This window comes from Prionailurus viverrinus, chromosome A2, assembly GCF_022837055.1.
Source record: "Prionailurus viverrinus isolate Anna chromosome A2, UM_Priviv_1.0, whole genome shotgun sequence".
In the NCBI taxonomy this organism is placed as follows: domain Eukaryota; kingdom Metazoa; phylum Chordata; class Mammalia; order Carnivora; family Felidae; genus Prionailurus; species Prionailurus viverrinus.
Genome location: NC_062562.1, coordinates 25,981,300 through 26,005,792, shown reverse-complemented (window position 1 = coordinate 26,005,792; position 24,493 = coordinate 25,981,300). Strand labels below are relative to the sequence as shown.

General features: G+C 39.9%; 1 protein-coding gene across 14 annotated transcripts in view; it reads left to right on the top strand.

Annotated features, from left to right (window-relative positions):
- CFAP20DC (CFAP20 domain containing) overlaps positions 1-24,493 on the top strand; it is a 246,424-nt gene that overhangs the window by 156,678 nt on the left and 65,253 nt on the right. For 10 of the 14 annotated variants that reach the window (XM_047849396.1, XM_047849393.1, XM_047849399.1 and 7 more), the window contains 2 exons: positions 15,473-15,517; positions 16,741-16,944. In XM_047849396.1, coding sequence (XP_047705352.1) covers positions 15,473-15,517; positions 16,741-16,944 — 249 coding nt within the window. Of the gene's footprint in view, positions 1-6,156; positions 6,317-14,192; positions 14,252-15,472; positions 15,518-16,740; positions 16,945-24,493 lie in introns of those variants that run through there. The other 4 variants (XM_047849404.1, XM_047849394.1, XR_007150255.1 and 1 more) reach the window with 3 other exon arrangements.

Here is a 24,493-nt window from a genome sequence, read left to right as displayed (position 1 = left end):
AAATGGACTTTAAGTAGCTGGCCACTCAGCCAAGGACTTTAAGTAGCTGGCCACTCAGCCAAGTCCACTGCCTGAAAAATAGCGCTCTAAGATAATACCAGGGAATAATGAAAGGTTGGAGAGAAAGGCACTTTCCTTATCCATCCTGTTAATTTAAGAGGCTTTTAGGAAAAGCCAGTATGCAGACACCATTTGGGTTGTCTCAAGAGACCCTTCTCACAGCTGCTCACTGCCAATTACAAAGCACAAACCTGACACATGTCCCTTCTGCATGGGAGCCCTCTGTGCAGTGTTCCATTTTTTATTATTCCATTTTACAGCTAAGGAGACTGACAGAGTACTCCCTTCAAGAGGATCAAAGAGGGAAGGAGCTTTATCTTTTGTTGAGGGGATCAAGGCACAAAGGCACTGCTTACCATTTGTGCAGAGAGGTTTGACCTCCGTGTCAAAATTCAGGTTAATAAAATGTGATCTCTACAACCCACATGATCACTGCAATCTGCGGCTCGCACTTGTGAATGTGGTAACCTCAATTTAATAGGGTGTAAAATTATTGAAGGCATAGGCACCTTGCCCCATTTCAGGGTGAATTTACGATGGGAATGGAGTGTTCTTCCAGTGTTCTTCCTTTAAAAAGGAAATTCATGGTCATAGTGAAAGGGTGCTAATACCCGACGTTCTCTCCACTTAATAGCTGCAGCTAAGAATCTGTGAAAACAAGTTTCCTCAAGAGTGCTGTGTGTTGCTAACTCTGCGAAAGGATTTTTCCCCAGGTCCCAGAAAACCATGGTGGTGACTTTTGTTTTAATAATTCACTAATATTTACTTCACACAATACAAAATTCAGCCTTTTTTAGTGCATTCACAGAGTTATACAACCATGACCACTAATCCTAGATCACTATTATCACCCCAAAAGAAACTCTGTGCCCATTAATAGTCATTCCCCATTGCCTGCTTCCCCCAAACTCCCAGAAACCATTAATTTATTTCCTGTCTCTATGGATTTGCCTGTTCTGGACATTTCCTATAAAGGAAATCAGACACAGTGTGCCCTTTTGTGTCTGACTTCTTTGATTTAGCATGATGTTCTCAAGTTCTTTCTATGTTGTAGCTTTCCATTTCTTTTTATGCCTCAATAATAATCCATTATGTGAGTGTGCCATATTTGCTTATTCATCTATCAGTTGATAGTTGGTTGTTTCCACTCTTTGGCTATAATGAAAGATGCTGCTATGAACATTCATATGCACATTTTTGTGTGGACATATGTTTTCAGCCCTCCTGGGTGTATACCTAGGAGTGGAATTGCCAGGTCATATGGAACTTTACATTTAACTTTTGAGAAACTGCCAAACTGTTTCCCTGAGCAGCTGCACCATATTACATTCCCACCAGCAAAGCAAGGTTGGGGGATTTCTCCACATCTCAGTCAACACTCGTTATTGTCTGCCTTTTTCATTTCAGCCATCCTAGGGTGTAAAGTGGCATCTCCTTGTGGTTTGGGTTTGCTTTTCCCTAATGACTAAAGCTGTTGAGCATCTTTTTGTACACTTATCAGCCCATTTGTATATCTTCTTTGGAAAAACACCTATTGAGACCTTTGGCCTATTTTTTCATTGGATTATTTGTCTTTTTAGTATCCAGGTCTAAGAGTTTGGATACAGTTTCTTAGATACATGATACGCAAGTATACTCTCCCATTCTGTAACTTGTCTTTTCATTTCTTTGGCTATCTTTTGAAGCAATAGAAGTTTTTTCATTTTGGTGAGGTCTAGTTTATTTATTTCTTCTGTTGCTTATGCTTTTGTGTCATATCTAAGAATGGTTGCCTGATCCGAGATCACAGAGTTTATTCCTATGTTTTCTTCTAAGAATTTTATAGTTTAACTCTTTTTAAAATTTTTTTTTCTTTTATGTTTTATTTCTTTTTGAGAGACAGAGAGAGACAGAGCATGAGCAGAGGAGGGGCAGAGAGAAAGAAACACACAGAATCCAAAGCAGGCTCCAGGCTCTAAGCTGTCAGTACAGAGGCCAGAGCGGGGCTCGAACTCCCGAACTGCAAGATCATGACCTGAGCTGAAGTCGACGCTTAACAGACTGAGCCACTCAGGCGCCCCAGAATTTTATAGTTTAACTCTTAAATTTTGTCCTATGATCCAGTTCTGGCTGATTTCTGTCTATAGTGGGAATAGAGGTTCAAATACATTTTTTTGCCTGTGGATATTCACTTGTGCCAGCACTGTCAGTTGAAAGACTGTCTTTTCCCATTGAATTGTCTGTCACCCTTTTTGAAAATCAGTTGACCGTGCATGTAAAAGTTTATTTCCGACTTCTCAGTTCTATTCTGTTTATCTATATGTCTATCTCTATGCAGTACCACACTGTCTTGATTCCTAGTTTTATAGTAGGCTTTGAAATCAGGAAGTGTGACCCCTTCAACTTTGTGCTTCCTTTTCTGGATTCTTTTTGCATTTCCATAGGAATTTGAGGATCAACCTGTCAATTTCTGAAAAAAAAAAAGGGCAACTAGGATTGCATTGAATCTTTAAATCGATTTGGGGAATATCTTAACATCTTAACAATATTAAGCCTTCCAATCCATGGATATCTTTCTGTTTGTTTCTTTAATTTCTTTCAGCAATGTTTTATAATTTTCAGCACACAGATCCTGCACTTCTTTTGTTAAATTTATTCCTAAGTAAATTTTTTGATGCTGTTGTGAATAGAATTATTTCCTTAATTTTATTTTTTATTTGTTCATTGCTAGTGTTCATAGAAATGCAGTTTATTTTTATATTGATTTTTTTATATCTTGCAACCTTGCTGAATGTTAATTAGTTCTAATAGTGTTTTTGTGAATTCCTTAGGATTTTCTATATACAAGATCATGTCATTGCAAATAGAAATAGTTCTACTGCCTTTCCAATCTGGATGTCTTTTATTTCTTTCTTTCCTAATTGCCCCCACAAATGGATTTCATTTGAGTGAAAAGCTTTCCTTCAAGATATTTAAGATTTAATACTTCAACTAGTATTTCCTAGTAGTGAATTCTAACAGAGATATGATAAGCTCAGTCAGACCTAGGAGGATTCTACTGGTATGACTCAGAGGAAATGTATTTGATGCAAGAGAAAGTTTGACAATTATCCTGGGGCTAGAAGTCCATCTAATCTTATATGAATGCAGGTATGAAATTCCCTTTGGTGGCTAGCATTGTAGTCCATAAATTTAGAGCGCTGACATGGATGGTGGTTTCTACCACCTAGGCTGGATTTCTAACATAAAGGACTTCTAGGTGATGAATTATAGCTGTTCTGGTTCTACTTCTGGATAAGTGACAGCATCATCTCTTTTGTTGAGCACCTGTCAGGGCAGGTGTTCCCCCAGGTGCCAGAGATACACCAATCAAAACAGACAGGGGGCTTGTATCTGTTGGGAAACACAGACAATGAAGACATGAAGGCAAATACTCAAAGTCATCATACGCTATGATAAAGGTGCAGGAAGACCAAAACAAGGTGATATAATAGAGAACAGGGTTGGCCAGAATGGTGGATACTTTAGATACTACCTGACAAAGTAGGTGACAGTTGAGCTGAGATTTAAAGTTTAAGATGAAGCTAGCCATGCAGAGAACCTAGGAATAATGTTTCAGGTATCAGGAACAGTGGGTGCAAAGCTTCCGAAATGGACATCTATGAGAAATAGTGGAGGTCAGAAAGCTGGGACATAAGGGCAAGGGGAAAGTAGTAGAGGATGAGGGCAGAGAGGTACATAGGACTCAAATGATGTAAGGTCAGGAAGGCCATGGTGAGGAAGGTGGCCTTTATTCCAAATGCAATGGCAAGTCTTTGTAGGGTTTGAAGCAAGGCAATGACATGTACATTCAAAAACTTCCATTTCACAGTGTCAAGATGGATCCAACAAGGCAGGAATAGAAGCAGGGAAAACAGTTGAGGCATTATTCTGATAGATCTGAGTGGAGATGAAGAAAATGGCAGATTCCTGGCATAATGGGGGGGCCAAAGGGAGGAGGAAACAGGCAGAATCAAGGATGATTCTCAGGTTTGTGTCCTGAATGACCAGGAGGCTGGTCATGTAATTTACTGGGCTCTGGAAGACTGCGAGGAGACCTGAGCCATCCACTTAGCCATCAAGGTACTTCAATCAAGAATTCTAAGTGGACACCCCATCGAAAATCTGATCTCCCAAAGTGCCAACAAGAGGTGACTCTATGACAAGGGAAAATTAAAGGTTCTTACGAACGGAGGTACATCCCCTGATACGACAGAGGACTAGTAATTCTTAAGGAACGCTTACTGAAATTGATTTGCTAACTACTTGGTAAACTTCTTCCTTGCAATGTTTTATTCATATTTAAATAGAGTTCCCTATTATTAAGTTCAAATATTTTTAATTAAGAAACAAGTACAGCCCTCTGGGTAATATCGCAACCATGCAGATAGCTGGTAATTAAACTTTTCCACATGTATAACTGCATTCAAACAGTTTTGAATGAATCATTTTAAACCAGTAAATGTCATTATGTGCATCTTTAAACAAACAAACAAAAAAGACGTATATAACAGGCTTTGTGTTTCCAGAAAAAGTTTGAGCTTATTGAAGAATGGTTATTGTCACAAGACAAAATATGCTACCAATTAAAAATTCAGGTATTCTTGGGGCGCCTGGATGGCTTGGTCAGTTAAGCGTCCGACTTCGGTTCAGGTCATGATCTCACGGTCCGTGAGTTCGAGCCCTGCGTCAGGCTCTGTGCTGACAGCTCAGAGCCTGGAGCCTGTTTCAGATTCTCTGTCTCCCTCTCTCTCTGCCCCTCCCCTGTTCATGCTGTGTCTCTCTCTGTCTCAAAAATAAATAAACGTTAAAAAAATTTTTTTAAAAATTCAGGTATTCTGTTTAGAAAAAAAAAACATGGCTTTTTATAAGGAAAAAAGTAAAATGAATCTCATATAATTTTTTAGTTTAATTTTCACATTTTCATTTTTAAAAAATCAAAACTGAATTGTGGAAGGACACTTTTAAAAGCCATGGTATAATTTTTTTGAATTGCCAAGCCATTTCCTTTGGATAATGAAAAGGGATTACTTTCACTGCCTCCCTGATGAACTTGAGCCCATATTTTTTTTTTTAAATAGAAGTTTACTGTCCTTTGCAATTTGTACTCTATAAACTTAGAGGAAAATGATTTTGTAAATTTTTAGAGCTTTCAAGCCACTGTTCCATTACATGAAGTTCTGCATTTTCTAGGGTATATAATAATACTCTTTGTTCAAAGGGAAGCCATCTGTCTCTTTGAATTTGCCACTGAAGTATGCCATTTGCAGCTGTCTTTCCAACAATACCCCATTGTTTAAAGAATTCATAAATGTCTTTCTGACCTCTGACTTTCTTCGGTTACAACAATATTCCATTGTTGCAAAACACCTGTTTTGGGGTCAGGTTGCTCTGTGTGTTGTAATTATGTCCATCATCCTGGCCCAACTATGCAGGTTCACCCGGTGACTCTCCCTCCTTCCAAGGCTTCCACTACAGGTGCCCACTGGCCTCATGCTTTCCTGGGCCACCTGATAGACAGCCTTCATCTTTGCCACCTTCAGGGCCTTCCCCAAAGAGAATTCTATGCATGTCAATCTACATTTTCATTCTTCTGAGAGTCAAGAGCAGCAGACACTATGCCTCAGAGCACCCAGCTCAAATCAGACAGACCAGGATTTTAATTCTGGCTTTGCTTCTTTTAACTTATGTGGCCTTGGACACATTTCTTAACCTCCTTGAACCTCAGTTATCTCATCTATCTACTTGGAGAAAATAATAATACTTACTCCATAGGGTCATCATGAGTATCAAATGAGATAGTACATGTAGAACACTTAGTCCAAAATCCAAAAATATGCTTTCTTGTACCTATTTCTGAGTAGTTAGAAATGTAAACCAGTGTGCCTGGCATTCTAAAACAAACTTTTTCAAATTCAGTAGAATTCCAAAAACTAATTATTGGTACTATTCAACAAGTGATAGCTATATGTGCTTCTTGTCCTCTGTTAATAGTTGAATCAAGTGCTAACATAAGAATGAATTAATGGGTCACTTCTGCCAGGTAACATGTTGGTGTTTTCTCAATGTTCACCAAAGAGAGAAAAATATTTAGAAGCAGAACCTGATGTCTCTCCGGTCATTCCCCAGAGAGTACCCTCTGTGCGCCTGCCTTGTTCCCAGAGCTGAATTATAGATGTGCAGCTTCGTGGTTGATGGAGTGAATTTAACTTGGACAAGACTAACAGCAGTTTTATAAACCATAGTGTTAGCCATGGTGAGAACACTTCATTCATTACATTGGACACTCCTACCAATTAATAGCCTTTGGAGAAGAGTGTGTTTTCCTGTTTTGTCCAAACTGTACTCTCTCTCCTTGCCTCTGAAAAAAGAGTCATTATCTCAGTTTATCTGTCAATGCACTGTAGGGGGTATCACTGAAGCTACAGAATGTGGTGCTTAAATAACATCGGTGCTACTAGTGAAAGGATTTGCATTAAGCATCGAGGTTTCCCAGGTGGAACTTGCTTCTGGCCCTCTGTCTTAATTTTTGAGTATCTTTTTCAGTCCAAATACTTGTGATGCTACAGAGTAGTTTGTTCTTTTGAGTAAGCAAACTCTTTGCATCTCATGTCCAATTTAATTGTGGACAAAACGGTCTAGAGTAGAAGTGTGTTTAAATAGTTAAAAATGGAAACGTGGACCAAAATTTGGGTGATGATATGAGATTGCAAAAGGAAGTAGGACATTTTAATATCTCCATTTCTGAACAGCTAGGTATGCAAACAATGTGCCAGTTACTTCGGTGAAGAGGAGCAGTTTCAGATTCTCAGGAATTTCAGAAATGGTAGATAGAAAGACTGGGCAAAAATTAAGAGACTATCAGAAGTATGAATCGATGAAAACACATTAGTTGTTTAGCCAACACACTGTAACTTTTTACTGTCTGTTCTCTAATATTCTAATGCTAAGGTTAGCATCCTACTAGTCAAATGTTTATTGAAGAAATCTATCTTCTTTGATGGCTTAGTTTTCCTAATTTTATTAATTTTTTTTTCAACATTTTTTTTTTTTTTTTTGGGAGAGAGAGAGACAGAGCATGAACAGGGGAGGGGCAGAGAGAGAGGGAGACACAGAATCGGAAACAGGCTCCAGGCTCTGAGCCATCAGCCCAAAGCCTGACGCGGGGCTCGAACTCACAGACTGCGAGATCGTGACCTGGCTGAAGTTGGACGCTTAACCGACTGCGCCACCCAGGCGCCCCTGTTTTCCTAATTTTAAAGGAGCAAGTCATTGCTTGCCATTTCCCGGTTTTATGGAAGCCTCAGGCTGACAGTATTTCCTAGACACATTGAGATCAAGGTCTTTGATTCAAGAACCTTGTTTGCAACTTTAAGGTTTTGGGGTACGTATTTGCTGTGTGCCAAGCCCTCTACAAGGTGCCCCACACTTCCTGTCCAGTCTTCATCTCCCACCCTCACAAGAGGGCTTACTTATTCCTAGTTGAGAGAACAGGAAGCAGAGAGGTTTTAGCTAGTTCACATCTAGTAGGTGACAAAGCAGAGTATCAAACCCTAGAACTTTGGCCAGAAAAGCTGGCTCACCTTCCACTACACTGCACCACCACCCCCAGAAAAAGGCCACTAGAAAAATTCTGTGATCACGTGGCAACTTAACTTCCATTGGGACTTTAAGCTTTACAGTATTTTAATATGCAGAAGCATGCACAGATGTTGGTGTATCTGTCATTACTACAGTATAGCCAAACTGTTTGACATCTGAACTTAAAGTTATCATCTTCCCACTCTAGAAACATCGGTTGGCTTTGCTATTTTCGTTTCTATAAGCAGGCTCAGTAATTGTTTTCCTCCCGGTTCTTTAAATAATATTTTAAACTACCGTGTATTGAATGACTACTGTGCTTAGCCCATGTACAAGGCTACAGTTGCCGTACAGATGGCATATCCTTGAATATAAAATAAAACGTGTTCCATTTAGCTTTACTAACTGCCTTCTAGTCTATAGTTGATTGTTAAACTCAAGAAGTACCTTGAACTCAGTAGATAGGTGCTAGAAAATTAGAAATTGTTTATCAACTTCCTTTAAGGTTATTAGAGTTCGGCTATGATTGTCCGAGAATTCTTTCTGAAAATCAGCAAGCTGACTTCCAAGGCAAAATGGATAGAAGTATATTGTATGGAAGTCGTGGATTAAAAGGGTATTCTATACAAATTTAGCCCATCGATATAAGCATCACTTTAAAAAAATACTTTGGTGCAGGGTGACTGGGCGGCTCAGTCAGTTGAGCGACCAACTCTTAGTTGCTACTCAGGTCGTGATCTCACGGTTCATGAGTTCAAGCCCCACATTGGGCTCTGCTCTGATAGTGCACAGCCTGCTTGGGATTCTCTCTCTCTCCCTCTCTTTCTCTGCCTCTTCCCTGCTTTCTGTCTCTCTCAAAATAAATAAATAAACTTAAAGAAACAATTAAAAAAATACTTTCATGCCGTCTACCCACCCCACCCCCGCCCCGCCAAAGAGAGCTATATATATGACATACAAAGCAACCTCTTTGCAAGGACTGTTGCCACTATTGCATTTAAATTACCTGAGAATTCTCTACCTGAGACATTCCTAAGGGGTTAGTATGCATAGATGATGAAGTACAAATTGAGTCAGGGGTTTTGAAGTGTCTCCAGGTTACAAGCCAAAATGTTTGTGACAGACATTGCAGAGGTGGCATTGGGTCTGGTTAAGCCTAGGTCAACATGAATGCCATTGACAAAACACGGTCTAGATTCTGACCAGTTGTTTCTTTTAAATAGCCCGCCTTCTGATGTCTGCTGTGTTCAGTTGGTAGGTCATCCCTTCGATTTAGCAAAGTTTTTCAAGTTGCACCGTGGCCTGCTGTTTACATTTTGATTTACCCCTTTGCATGGTGAAGACATATGCCAAAAGCTACCATATATTGTGAAAGAGCTATTTGCTCACGTATGTGTCACTTGCAGCTCATCTCTAAGGCTTCTGTCTTCCCTTCATTCTTATCTTTAGTGGGTCTGCATCCCCAGTGAATCAGGGCAAACTCTTGTGTGGGTTACATGCTCAGGACTTTGAAACCAGTCTTCAGGGGGTGCTAGTGGTGAAGAGATGCCTGAACACTAATTTACCATCAGCTATTATTTAAAACATCAATGTAGACATTAAACACTGTCTGCCAATAGCAATAGAGAGGAGATTAATCTTCATAATAAAATGCCAATTAAACTTTAAAATTAGCTTTGGAAAATGGATTTCTACTACTTTTCTTGCTATTTTGTTGGGTTCCAAAACTTTCTAGTGATAACTTCAAAACTCTTAATAATACACATTTGAACCTACCAGTGATACTGACTCTTCAGCATTTACAAAATGCCTTTTCTTTTCTTTTTTCTTTTTTTTTTTTTTTTTTTTTTTTTTTGCCCCTGCTAAGACAGTGCAGAATAAAGTGCGAGTGATTAACAACTAATTACTTCCTAGGAAATCTTTTTTGAATCTTGGACTTCTTTGCCAGCTTTGGTCATGGAGAAGTACATATATCCTAAGTACCTACTTTGATGAATTTCCACCAACTGAACAAAATCCATGTGACCACCATCCAGATCAAGAAACAGCACAATGCCAACACACCAGGAGCCCCTCCCTCCTTGTCACTATTGCTTTCTGCCACTATCCCTTCAGATTTTCCTCCAAACCCCCGTGCTGGTTTTACCAGTCTCTATCCTCTTGTGCCTGGTTTCTTAGCATTTCTTTTGTGAGATTCAGTGTATCACTTATTTCATTGTTATATAGTGTCCTACTGTGCCACTATCATACCACTTATTTATCCATTCTTTTGATGAGAGCTACTGAGAATATGCCTTTTTTCTTTCTTTTTTCTAAATTCATTACTGACATATGGTTGACATACAACGCATTACTTACAGGTGTATGATAGAGATTTGACAGTTCTATACATTATTCAATGTTCACCATTGCAAACGTAGTCACCATAAGACATTATTATAATATTATTGACCATATTCCCTAGGTTGTACCTTTCATCTCCATGACTTACTTATTTTATGACTGGACGTCAATACCTCTTAACCTCCATCACCTATTTCACCCATCCCCCACTCACCTCCCCTCTGGTAACCATCAGTTTCTTCTCCCTGTTTGCTCGTTTGTTCATTTGTTTTCTTTTAGATTCCACATGAGTGAAATCAAATGGTATTTGTCTTTCTCTGTCTGACTTATTTCACTTAGCATAATGCTCTCTAGGTCCATCCATGTTGTTGCAAGATTTCATTCTTTTTTATGGCTAATATTCCTGTGTGTATGTCTATGTGTGTGTGTATGTGTGTGTATCACATCTTCTTTATCCATTTGTCTTTCAGTGGACACTTGGGCTGCTTCCATAATTTGACTATTGTAAATAATGCTACAGTAAACATAGGGGTGCATATATCTTTTCCAATTAGTATTTTTGATAAATAAACATTAAAAAATTTCAAATTAGTGTTTTTGTTTTCTTTAGTAAGAAAATGGTATGACAATTCCTTAAAAATAAAAAATAGATGGGGCGCCTGGGTGGCTCAGTTGGTTAAGCGTCCGACTTCAGCCCAGGTCATGATCTCATGGCTCATGAGTTCGAGCCCCGCGTCAGGCTCTGTGCTGACAGCTCGGAGCTTGGAGCCTGCTTCGGATTCTGTGTCTCCCTCTCTCTCTGCCCCTCCCTAGCTCTCTCTCTCTCTCTCTGTCTCTCTGTCAAAAATAAATAAACTTTAAAAATAATAATAATGATTAAATAATAGAAATATCATATATTCCAATAAGAATATGTCCTTTGATAGAATCATAGACTTTTTTTTTTTAACGTTTATTTATTTTTGAGACAGGGAGAGACAGCATGAACGGGGGAGGGTCAGAGAGAGAGGGAGACACAGAATTTGAAACAGGCTCCAGGCTCTGAGCTGTCAGCACAGAGCCCAACGCGGGGCTCAAACTCACGGACCGCGAGATCATGACCTGAGCCGAAGTCGGATGCTTAACCGACTGAGCCACCCAGGCGCCCCTAGAATCATAGACTTCTAATAAACTTGGGTAGGGCAGTGGAAGCCATTTGGTCATAAAAGGTTTAGATTACATTCTAGGCATTTCCATCCTTGTTCTTTTGGAACTCGATTTCCAATTTCATTTCTGAAACAGTATGTCTAAGTATTTCTAGTGTATTTAATGCTTTTTATGAACATAAGCTCGATACTTCTAGCTTGCCGTATGTTTTCCTGCCTGATGGTTAGAATATGCTGCCGTATCACCCTTCTTATCCTTTGAGGTCCAGCTTAGAGACCCTCTCCTCCATGAAGCTTGACCAATCCTACAAGAAGTGACTTCTCTCTTTTCTGAAATGCCAGACTGTTTGGTGTAACTCCTTTCCTCACATTGCCTTTCACATTATATTCTGCTCTAACAGGCACCGTCCCTTTGTAGTAGTAGTTTTTGTATCTTGGTGTAGCTTACAAGAATACAAAGAGCCAGGAATAGTTTGGTAGACCTTTCATTAAGAGTTTTTTACAACATGATGTTCCGTATGCTGTAGTTTCAGGCACTGTTACAATGCAAACCTGATTCAGAAAGAGAGTCTTGGAGATTTTATCGGTTCCAGAATGAGAATAACGGCCCAATTTTCTCCCAATTTTATTACTCTCCCATCCATATAGAATGGAATGAGTTTCTTCACCTGATCTTATTAACCCAGGGCCGTGTCTCATTTTGGCTCTACACCACCATTGTGAACTTAGCCTTAGAACTTAGAACAGTTCAGTAAAACGAGCTCTTATCTGAGGCTCACAACATTCTATAGGCACGTGTTTGATCAGTTAAGGTCTTCTGCCTTACTAGCTTGAGAAGAGAGATTAGGTGAAGGGCATCAAGTTATAAGCTTATTTTTGTTTGTTGTGTTTTATTATTTTGCTGGAATTATCAATTTTCCTTTTAATCATGATTAAGACTGATTAATACTACATCCAGGTGTATGCTACCTTATTTTATGTTCATTTTTTTCTAGCTCTTGATTTCCTTACTAGATTCTAAGGGGCCACATCTCATTTGTCTTTGTGGCTTCACTGTGTTAGGCTTCTAAAAATGTCTGAAGGAAGATCAATGAAAATGAGTGGCTTGAATGGCTTCACGAGGGAAAGACTTGCCTGGGAATCTGAGCACAGCAGAATTGTATATAGCCTTGAGCCCATTACCTCCTTCCTGAAACAAATCTGACTGATATATCAATGTCCCCCTTCTTTCCTCCAAGGATATTTTGAGGCAAAATTGGGTTATACATAACATCTTGAGCCTTTCAGAGATAGAATTAGATAAGGCACTTGCCTCTCAAGCGTTGTATAATTTAGTTAGATAGTGTCTTGTGCTTGAGTCCTCTTTCATGTGAAGACTTTATTGCAAGACTTCTTTCAAAAAAAATATATATATATATATGAATAAATGATTCAGCCTTTCTGATAATTTTGAAATGGTTTAAGAGATTACAAATCAAGAATGTATCAGGAGACTAAGTTAATTACCTGTCTCTGCCACCAGTTGCTCTATTCATGACCCTGGAGAACGTCACTTCTTTCTCTGCTCATCTTTGGCTGCCTCTTCCAGGGTGTTGTCAGAACACGTTTTCCTATTGTATGAAATAAAATCATGGAAATTCAGAGTGCATAGCATCAACAGTTCCTGGCCCACAATAGGGTCTCAGTATTTGTAGAGTAAATAAATGAATGAATCAATTGGTCCGTTTCCACCACTGCAGATTACTGCAATATTCCCAGCAGGTGTCATTTCCCCAGCCTCTGCTTTAGTACTTCCGGTGGTAGAGAGAGCTCACTCCCTCTGAAGGCCACTCATTCCCTTTGTCAACAAATTTAATTACTATCCAGTGTCACCTTGGACCCCTGTGAGGTGTCTTCCAATTCGGCTGGGCAGTTAGTCATTGCTGTACTGCATTCCTCAAGCATCTTAGTCATATCTCTGTTGTAGTATTGATCCCGGTACATATAATACCCTGATTTATAATGCCTGTTATGTCTCCCGTTTCTCATCTATGAGCTCCATGAGGACAGAGGTGTGTCTTATTTTCTTTATACTCCCAGCTCCTGGCATAGTACAGAATAGATGAACTCCCACTGGGTTGAGGGGGGAGAGGAAAGAACAGTAATAACAGGAAGCGTATGTATTGATTGCCAACTCTGTGGTCCTCAAGAAGGAGGTACTCACCCAAGATGTACACCAAAAATGATCCATTGGGATCATTGAAGGAGAAAATTTTTGAGCTATTTCCATTTTTGTTAAGCTCCACCGTTTTATGTATGTTTTATACTATGCATACTAGTTTAATATAGCTATACATGTGGCAGACAGTCTCTCCTATGTTGTCCTGCCCACCACTCCCTGTGGTATATTCAATAAACTCCTATCTCTTTAAAAAACTACATACATACACACACACATATATATATGTACACACATTGTTTAATTTATAAATAATCATATATTAGAAGGTACATACTCAAACATTTTTTCATAGAGGTACAAAGCCTAAGTTTGGGGGCCCTTAGTGTAGCTGTTTGTCAGATACTATGCTAAGCATTTTACATACATTACTTCATTCAGCCCACTGAAAATCACATGAGGTATACATGAGGTATATATGAGGTATGCATGAGGTATCCATTTTACAGATGAAGAAACTGAGGAAGGGAGAGGTTAGGTAATTTGCCCAGTCACATCAAGCTGCTAACCAATGGAACTAGGGCCCAGACTCAGATCTGTCAGGCTTAACCACCGCCCATTGTCTCTTGGTTTTCTGCCCTAACACCTATGGTTGTACCTGAGGCACAGTACAGGTTTGTAGATTAAATAAATAAAAGGAATGGATGAATTAATCACACTGAGTACATATTAAAGCTTTCTCAAGAAAGATGAAAACAATTTCCTTTCTCACTGTAAAAGTGTGTGTTAGCAATGACAAGCCACTTAACATGCTTAAGTGACACATTAGAATCTTTCATTCCGTTTTTGTTTTCCTTTTTTCTTTTTTTTCCTTTTTTTTTTGACAGAAAAACTGAAGCAAAGCACAGCAAGTCGCAATGTTCACTGCTGAGCCCACAGTCAAGCTGTGAGTCTAGTTTTCACATCTGAGTACTGAACTACCTTGTTTTTATTGAGATATAATTCATATACCATAAAAGTCAGCCTCCTAAAGAGTACAGTTCAGTTTTTAGCATATTCACGAGATTCTGTAACCATGTAATTTTAGAACATTTGCATCCCCCACAAAAGACACTGCATACCCATTGGCAGTCGCTCCCCATTCCAGACCTCTCAGCCCTGGGCAAGAGCCCATCTGCTTTCTGTCTCTGTGGATAGGCCTGTTCTGAACATCTCATACAAATGGAATCATACAATCTGTGACCTTTTGTCTGCGGTTTCTTTCACTTAGCAGAATATTTTCAGGGTTCATCCATGTTGTAGCACATGTCAGTATTTCATGACCCTTCATGGGTAAATTACATTCCATTGTGTGGATAAGCAAAACTCTACTCATCAGGTGATGGACATTTGGTTGTTTCCACTTTTTGGCTATTATGAATAGTGCTGCTGTGAGCATTGGTGTTCAAGTTTTTGTATGAACATCTGTTTTCATTTCTCTTGCGTATGTACCCAGGAGTGAATTACTGGGCCATGTGGCCCATGTTTAACATTTTGAGGAACCACCTAACTGTTTTCCAAAGTGGTGGCATCATTTTACATTCCCACCGGCAACTCGTGAGGATTCCAATTTCTTTGCATCCTCACCAACACTTGTTACTGTCCAACTGTGTATAATGACAGCCCTAATGGGTATGAATGGTGTTTCATTGCGGTGCTGATTTGTATTTCTCTAATGACAGTGATGCTGAGCATCTTTTCTTATGTTTATTGTTCCCCCAACTATTTCTTCTACATTTAAATTATTTCTGTTTCTCTTTTGTTTTAGTATTTTTCATTAGAAAAAACACTCATTAGATACTCATTAGAGTATAAATTTTTTTCTTCTTGTGATACCTGTTTTGTCTCAAGAACTCTCAAAACATATTAAATACTCATGGAATCTCCTATTAGAGATTGCATGGTCTCTCAGGGTGCCAGGCTGCTGCAGCCACAAATTATAAAAATTTAAATGAGTTTCCACTAGCAACTTTCCAGAAAATGTCTACATCACATTATTAGATCACAAGCTTTCATAATCCCCTAGTTATGATAATGACAGTACTTTATTTAAAACTTTTTAATGTCGTAGAAACACAAGAATTTTTTAAATTATATTTCCTTAATTTTTTACATCCCTATGAGGCAGAAAAGAAGAGAAGACAGTAGCTGTCTCAAAGAGTCCTCCGAGAAAGTAAGTATAGAGGTTTGAGTATCTAAAAAATTCTAGTGTGTCATGAAACCTTTTTGAGCACAACCAGTGTTTGCAGATGGGCAAGAAAATTCCAAGATTGTTTTAAGTTATATAGCAGTCCTGGATGTAAATCAGTACTCACAAGTGATGCTAACATTTTAGCAATGTTAAAATTAACCTTTGCCATCAAACTTGGTTTTAGACCACAGAGAAAGAAAGGTTTTTGAAAATTCCATATGACAGTTTCTTCCCTGTACATTGAAAGAATATTCCCATTAGCCTCTAAAGATTTGTAGTAGTATTCTTGGGGAGAAATATACCGGACAGATTACATGCATATATATATATATATATATATATATATATGCATGTAATCTGTATTACATATATATAGTATTATATATATGTATATATATAGTAAAGTCCAGTTCAGTGTGTTTGTTATAGCTATGAGGTCTTTATGGCTTTCAGAACTTACTTGTTCCCATCTTAAGATTATATTTTATTTGGTGGCTTTTATTAGCATCAGTCATTCTCAATCTTACTGAAAGTTGAATGTATTTGGTCATAATGTTTACAGTGATGAAATTCATCAGTATTCTTGTAAACTGGATCTTCACCTGGAAAGTGATTTTTCTTTTTAAAAAAAACTTTTTGAATTTTTTTGTAGTCAAACACTGGTCAAGCGCCAGACTTGAGAAATACAATGAGTGTAAGGCAATGGTGTTTGCCTTTGTAGAGCCTGTAGACCACCTGTGAATCCCATAAATGATTGCATAACTGCAATTGTGATAAATGCTAAAAAATGAGCACCTTATGATTCCATGAGAGCACTTACTGTGGAGGGGCTGACCCAGTTTGTGTTTGTCCTAAAAGGCTTCCCTGGAAGATGACACAATTTGGGACCCAAAGGGCACCTAGGAGTTAGCCAGTATGTGGGGCACACAGGCTAGCATGTGCATAGGCACTAAGGCAGACATGAGTTTGATGCTCTTGAGGACTTTAATGAAAGACAGTGTGGCTGATGTGCTGGGAGCAAACAAACAAAGTGAGGCAGGTGGGGTAGGCATTGTATAAGGGCACTTTAAGGGTCAGGGCATCAGTCAGTGGAGAGCCCTTGAAAGGGATTAAGGCTGTAGAGTAACATCTGTTGGTAGTGAATAGAATAAATTAAGAATGGCCAAGTAACTCTTTGCTCTGTCCCTTTCTTCTCTCTTGGTCAGGAATATGACTGGAGGAACTATCAGCCCAGCCAGATGAGTGAATCTGAGTTGCAAATGCTGGCCAGCCTGCGGCGGCAACAGAATGAAGAACTGGAGGATATGGGGGCTTCCCATGGCCTGAGTGCTTCCCAGGTGGACAACTGTAATGTCAGCATTAGCACCAGCAGTGACGACACAACCACCTGGAACTCCTGCCTGCCACCTGTGAGTCTAGGGATTTGCATCTTTGTTTATTGCCTTAATGGCAAGCAAGCTTCTTTCTAACAAAGCCCAGCGTTGCCTGGGAAAACTAGGGCCAGCATGAGAACATTCCCCATGAGAAATATTTAGAGCTCATTCAGGAGCGCCTGGCTGACTCAGTCAGTAGAACATGCCATTCTCGATCTCGAGGTTGTAAGTTCAAGCCCCAGGTCAGATGTAGAGATTACTTAAAAATAAAAATTATTAAAAAAGAAAAATATTCAGAGCCCATTTTAGGTCTGTCTTTTCTTAAATTGTCTTACCTTCAGGTAATTGTATGGTGATATATACAAACATACATTGAAAGCAAAAAAGAGTAATTTTACTGTCAATTCTGGGTATCTCACTGTATCCCCAGCTCCTAGCACAAGCCCTGGCACACAGAAGAGGGTCGATATTTGTTAAATGAATGTTTATTAAGTAAATGAAAAAGAAGGATGTTTACTCCTCCCTGTGTCTAAGGGCCATGGTAGGCATTGCAGATGCTTCAGCAGCTTGTATTTTCCCGTACATTTATACAGTTAAAGCCCTTTTAAACATGGCCCACCATCCTCACTATAGGCCAGCCAAGGAGCTGGATCAGGTCAGGGCCTTCCCATTCTTCAGGTGAGGAAACTAACCTATCCTGGGTCCAAGCTTCCACACCTGGTGAGTGGTGGAACCAGAGAAGAACCCAGTGTTTTGACCCAGTCCATTTTCCCCAATACTGTCCTCAAGGATCTTAAGGCTGAATTGGAAGGACAAAGCAGAAGCACTGACAGAACAGTCCTATACAGCTTTAAAAACGCCATAAGGCAGAATAATAAAATCAGTATTATTATAATAGTGGTAATTAGAGCTACCATTTCTTTAAGTACCTAGAGACATTTTAAGACCTCCACTGGCCCAAGGAAATTTACTTGTAGTTTACTTATATTTACAATAAGGTCACATTCAACATCAGATCAAACATTAAAATACACTGTGATCCAACAATAAATACAACTTTTTTACTATACAGTTTTTGAAAGGGAATATAAAACTGAGTAACTGATTTATATTTATATAAAATTATATAAAGGTTGAGTTCAAGTGTAGTTGACAGTGGATAACATATGTTTTAAGTATTGAATTAAATATTCATTAATTTTGCGATTTTCCTTCCAAGAAATTTTTTTCCCAAGTCTCCAGCATCTTTGTAGGTCTTAGAAATCTCAGATGATCTGGCACTAGGCCTTACATGTGTTATCTAATCCATTCCTTACTGCTGTCCTGTGTGGTAAATGCTGTTGAGTTCCCATTTCCAGATGGGAAAATTGAGACTCTTGAGTGAAATGATTCAGCCTTAGCTTGGCAGGACTCCTGAGTCTGAGCTTCCAACCACCATGATAAAGTGACTTCTCAATGTGGGACTTAATTTGCCAAATAAGTGCTACATCCAGCAGAAGGTGAGATTTTTGCTCTGGAGAGTACTTAACAAGTCTTCATGGAGGACGAATTCAGATTGGTTCTAACAAGACGTGGGGGCAGGCTTCTCTTGCCTTAGTTATATTTTCATTAAACTGAATGATCAGGCCTGTGTAACTCCTCCAGCAGCCTTGGTGCCAAAGAGTATCTACCCCTCCCCCCACCAAAGAAAAATATTTCTGTGTGCTAGTTACTCAGAGTATCCTTGGAGCCAGAACTAAGAACATAAGAATAAGTTGCAGGGGCTCCTAGGTGGCTCAGTCGGTTAAATGTCCAACTCTTTTTTTTTTTTTATTTTTTTTTTTAATGTTTATTTATTTTTGAGACAGAGAGAGACAGAGCATGAACGAGGGAGGGGCAGAGAGAGAGGGAGACACAGAATCGGAAGCAGGCTCCAGGCTCTGAGCCATTAGCCCAGAGCCTGACGCGGGGCTCGAACTCACGGACCGTGAGATCGTGACCTGAGCTGAAGTCAGAGGCTTAACTGCCACCCAGGCGCCCCAAAATGTCCAACTCTTAATCTCAGCTCAGGTCATGATCTCACAGTTCGTGGGATCAAGCCCCTCATCAGGCTCTGTGCTGACAGCATGGAGCCTGCTTGGGATTCTCTCTCTCCCTTTCTCTCTGCCCCTCCCTAACTTGTGTGTGCACTTGCATGCACCCATGCTCTCTCTTTATCTCTCAAAATAAAATAAATAAACTTAAAAAAAAAATAAGTTGCAGACTTTTGCCAATATAATTTAGAATGGAATTGAAATATGTCCTTTCTTATAAAATAATCCTTAGCAGTCATTTAAATGGAAAGTAAGAAAAAGAACAGTGGCCCCCTAAACAAGCTCTTTCTGTCATGAAGTAACTTGGAGACCAGCATTACAAAGGGCAAACTGAGGAATGATTATTTATGGACTGAAAAGGCTGAGCTCTTGGTTGCCCTGGATACGGTGTTCTCATCCCTGTCCTGTTCTGGCAAGGACTGAAGTCCTCATGCACAACAACTGCTCCGCTCTAAAAGTGCGTGGCCAAAAATAACATCGTTGGTAATGAACTTAATAACCCCTCCATTTGACCAAATGAGAAATTGAAAACAGTCTATTTTTTAGACAGAGAAAATAATTGAAAAGCCTACCTTTGGTATTCATAAGATATGTTTATTATTGCATCAAATTCAGCCTATTTCAATATTGGAACTATCACCAAATGGAAAATTGCATTTCTTAATGAACACTGCATCTTGTTGTTCATACAGAGTTTAAATAGAGCAATTTGCAAGAACCATTGTGGTCTGTCTGAGAGCTCATGCCTTTCCCTTTAGAAGTTGTACAGGGAGGGTGAAAAAGAAGAACAAACTCATAACTTGATCATGATGGTCTCCTGCTTTTTGTGTATCTCAATGGCGCCACCATCCACACTGGCACTCAAACCAGAAATGTGGAGGACACCTCCACTTCTCCCACCCCTTCATTTCCAAATCCCCTCACCACCTGACACCATAGCTTTGGCACTTTATTTTCATCCACATTCCTTCCATAGTCTCCTGGCTACCTCTCTGCCTCCAGGCCAGGCACCACAGCCTGATGGTGAGGAGCCTCTGCTCTGAGAACAAATTGCCAGGGTTCAAATCCAAGCTGTGACCTTGTAAAGCACTTGGCACTGTATCTGAGGCATAACAAGCATTTGGTAAATTAAGGTTAGTTGTCATTATTATCTTTATTATTCACACTAGTGTCTTCCTAAAGCCCAGATCTAATCTTATCTCTTCCCTGCATAAAGCCTTTCCTAGCTTCCCATTGCCTCTTTGTTTAGGCAAAATACAAGACTCCCCATGATCTGAGACCTGCCCCACTCCCTGGGCTCATCTCTCACTGTTCCTCAGCTTTCATTCCACACTTTTGGTCCAAGTTATAACTTCCAGAACACACTCTACACACATCCTTGTACCTCATACCTGATTATCTCTTCAGACTTAGCTCTAAAGCCTGCTGTAGCTTCGCAAGGCCTCATTGTAAAAGACCTTCCTTTCTGCTACTAACAGACAGGAATATCTCCATTACACTCTTGTTCCCGAACCCAAGTTCACCTGCCCATCACCTGAAAGATCATTACTGGAGAGATGAGTTTGGATTGGAAAGGGTAGGGGCACCTGCGTGGCTCAGCTGGTTAAGCATTTGACTCTTGATCTCAGCTCAAGTCTTTGAGCCCCACGTTGAGCCCATGTTGGGCCCTGCATTGGATGTGAAAGCCTACTTAAAAAAAAAAAAAAAAGGAAAGGAAAGGAGTTTGAGCTTTATTCAGGAGGCCAGCAGTCAGACCCTTGGCCAAAAGGCAACTCCAAGGTTTCCGCATGGCCCAGGAGTTTTTAAAGGAGTTTAGGGTAGTTAATCAGCAGAGTGAGTGCGGTGGCCAGTAACATCTGTTGATCACACGCAGACTCGATGGTGCCAGCTACAGACATTCTCTCAGGACTCCGGGGTTGTGTGAGGGGGTCCAGTTCTTGTTTCGTGATGCACAGAAGCACTGTTCTTTCCACAAAGGAGGGCAAGTTCTACAGCTACACAGAGGGAGGTCAGTAAAATCTTTTGTGTGACCTGAAAAAGAAAAACATTTTGCCAAAATTTGCTGGGCTAGTCGGAAAGCCAGGGTGACTTCAGACAGACTTGCTGGCCTCTGTGGTCTGGGAAAGTTCTGGTCCTTCACTCCTCAAGACCAATGGTCTGCAAATCTCAAAGAAAGTATGTTAGTTCTGTTACAGATCAGGGGCCTTCAGGCAGCAAGTAAGGAGTGTGTTAACTTGAAGCAGCCCTTAAGACCAGCTAGAGTGCTGTTGTACTCTCACCTCAACCTAGCTTATCTGTCCCACATTAATTCATTCCACATACTTGTTTTTTGCTTTGGCTTTTGTTTTTGAGTGGTACAGTATGCTGTGAACTGTGCTGGGGATACAAATAAGGCTTGACCCAGCCTTGAGATGTTCACTGGGTTGGAGGGAGGTAGAGAGTAAACAGCTACCCGTAAGTCGGGGCAGTAGTGATAAGAGAATAAAGAGTTCTATAATAGATCCAGAAGAGAGGCCCACATCAGAGGGAACAATTAATTCTACCTGTTTCACAGAGAAGACTACAGTTAAGCCAGAGTTGAAGAATGAGTGCACGCTCACCATGTGGAAAGAGGGGGAAAGGAATTCCGAGTTCTGAAAAGGAACAGAATTGCATCTATGGACGTGAGGGTGGAGTCTCTCCTTTAATAGGATAACCTCTTTGTTTCTCCGTCACCTTAAACAGAACTCTTTGCTTATCCCACCATCACTACCAACCCCTACCCAGCAGATACACAGAACTCCCCCATACTTTGGCTACACTGTGCAGCTTGCACAGATCATGTGATGCCCTTGTCCAGATCATGTCAATCATGTCATTGCTCATCATGCTTTTCCCTATGCCTGGAGACCCTCCACCCCTCTCCTCTACCTGGAGCACCCCTTGTCTTCCAAGGCCCAACTCAAACATAACTGCTTCATGAAACCCTCTTTGACCCTCAACCACCCTGCACAGATTTATTTGCTTCCTTCTGTGGGTTCCCATTATCTTCAGGCTCGGTGTTAGCATTTACCACATCAGGGAACCATTGTTACCAGTGTGCCCCAGGCCTGGTTGTGAGTTCTTGGAAGGCAGGACCGTGCTGAGCCCAGTGCCTGGCATGAGGTCACCTTCAATCACTGGTTGTTGGTCACAGATTGAATGAATAAACCAGAAGTATTAAAAGGTTCTCCTTTTTTACTCTACAATAGCATAATTTTCATCAAAATTCCAAAATAAACATCAACTTGGCTTTGCTTAAATAAACCCTGACCAATGCAGGTAATATTTTACATTCAAGTTTGATAAATGGATATTAAATACACAAAGGAAAGAAATCTCTCAGGGCTTGATGACCAATGGTTTAAAAAGGAGATTTAAGCAGGTCACATTCAATTTAGCATCTTTGCATAACTACTTCACACACTGCAGTCTGAAACCCAAAAGCCTATGCAAAGTAAAATGAAGAGTCTTTAGCAAAATCTATTGTGTTTACTACCAGTTTTGATTCCTCAGCTTTTCTCAGCATCTGTACAGTTCAGAGTAATATGTACTGTTTAAAAGGTGTTTAGACATAATAAATTAGTCATTTAAAAGTGTAATTAAATGTAACCATATTTCTCATAGCAAATTGGCTTTTGTAGGCATCTTTTGCTAAATAAATCAAGCCTACTGAGAAATCCATTGGCCTTTGACAGACAAATTTTTCAAAGTTTCTAACTTAGAACCAAATTCAATTAAAACAATACTTTACAACTTCTGTGGAAACCAGGCTACAAGTAATCAATTTTGGAGGGTTTCCGTTAGGAGTAGCTCTCATGAGATTTATTTAAAAACTTGTCTCTGGGAAGTCTTAGGAAGGGAGTTAGGAGTTGCTTATGATGGATTCTTAAATGAATTTTATTTTGGTGAGGGCTTTTGATTGACAATAGCATAAAACCGTGTCATAGGTAGGTGGGTATGTGTATGGTTTCTTTTTAAGGAAAAAGAGTAGCTATTAATGGTAGCAGCTTCTTGCCAAAAGAATGTAGACCCTGCATCAGCCAACCTGAGCTCAGATCCCAGCTCTTCCATTTACTGGCATGATCGCCTGTAAACTTAGGAGTAGTAAAAGGGCTTCGTTTTATTGGCGTGGTGAGAACTGAATGGGTGTGGGGAATGCACATGCCCAGTGCCTAGCAGAGTACACACACAGCTCTTATCTGCTGCTCCCCCAAAGTTATTCTCCTCAAAGGGCCACCGGAGTGATCAGAAAAGATTTCTAGGACATTTCCCTTTTTTGTGACCGCTGAGGGCTCTAAGATTAGGTAGAGGTTCTACTATGCTTGTTTGGATGTGAGCTTAACCACTGAAATCCAGACTTACCCCTCAGAGCTTTACAAATAAACCCTTCCGTTATTTTATTATTTCACTCTTTCATTATTTCTCTGTCCTGCCTTTACCCTAGATTCAAGAAAAGCATTCCTCATGTGCATGCTACCCTGTAGGCAGATACCCTAAAGCCATCATTCCTTCAAGTTAAGAATTCCCATAATCTGGGGCGCCTGGGTGGTGCAGTCGGTTAAGCGTCCGACTTCAGCCAGGTCATGATCTCGCGGTCCGTGAGTTCGAGCCCCGCGTCGGGCTCTGGGCTGATGGCTCAGAGCCTGGAGCCTGTTTCCGATTCTGTGTCTCCCTCTCTCTCTCTTCCCCTCCCCCATTCATGCTCTGTCTCTCTCTGTCCCAAAAGTAAATAAACGTTGAAAAAAAAAAAAAAAAGAATTCCCATAATCTAATATCAAGCACATAACTCTCCTCAGCTTGTTTAAAAAAAAAAAAAACGCTCATCGCATGCATCCATCAACATGGCACATTGCAGAGCATACTATTTGGAGAAACCAGGCAAAATGCACTTAATAAAATTACAAGCATATGGTGAGGTTCTCAGACAAGTTATTTATGGTCTTGATTAACCTTGCAACATTTTTGCCATTTTCATAGGTTTTACATAACAACATGAAAATATTGTCTTTACCTTTTAACATGGCAGGATTATCTTATCTCCTGTTCTTTTATTTAGCCTTCTCTTCTCTCCCTCACCCCAGAATTTCTAGCAGCTTGATCATGGAGAAGCAAAGCTTCTTGTGCTCGTGGCAAATTTTAGGAATTTGGGTTTTCCTGACACTAGTGCATAGCAACAGCGCCACCAAAAGGACCAGGGCCTGCGTTTCTAGGATCTGTTCCATCTCTTTGCTCATCAGCATATCAGCGTTTTACATAATGATTGCTCGCTGCTACGTGTCCAATATATAATATATTGGCATTTCAGGTTCTTTATACTTAATAGCTCTTAATTTGTTCTGATCTACACATTCATTAACTTCTCAATTCTCTTTGGGTGTAATGAGTTTTCTTTTAATTCTCCTGAACTAAAAAAGGTAAGGAGTTGGTTGTGCTAAGCTGCAGATAAATCTGATGAGCAGATGTTCTTATACCACTATAGAAATGATATATGA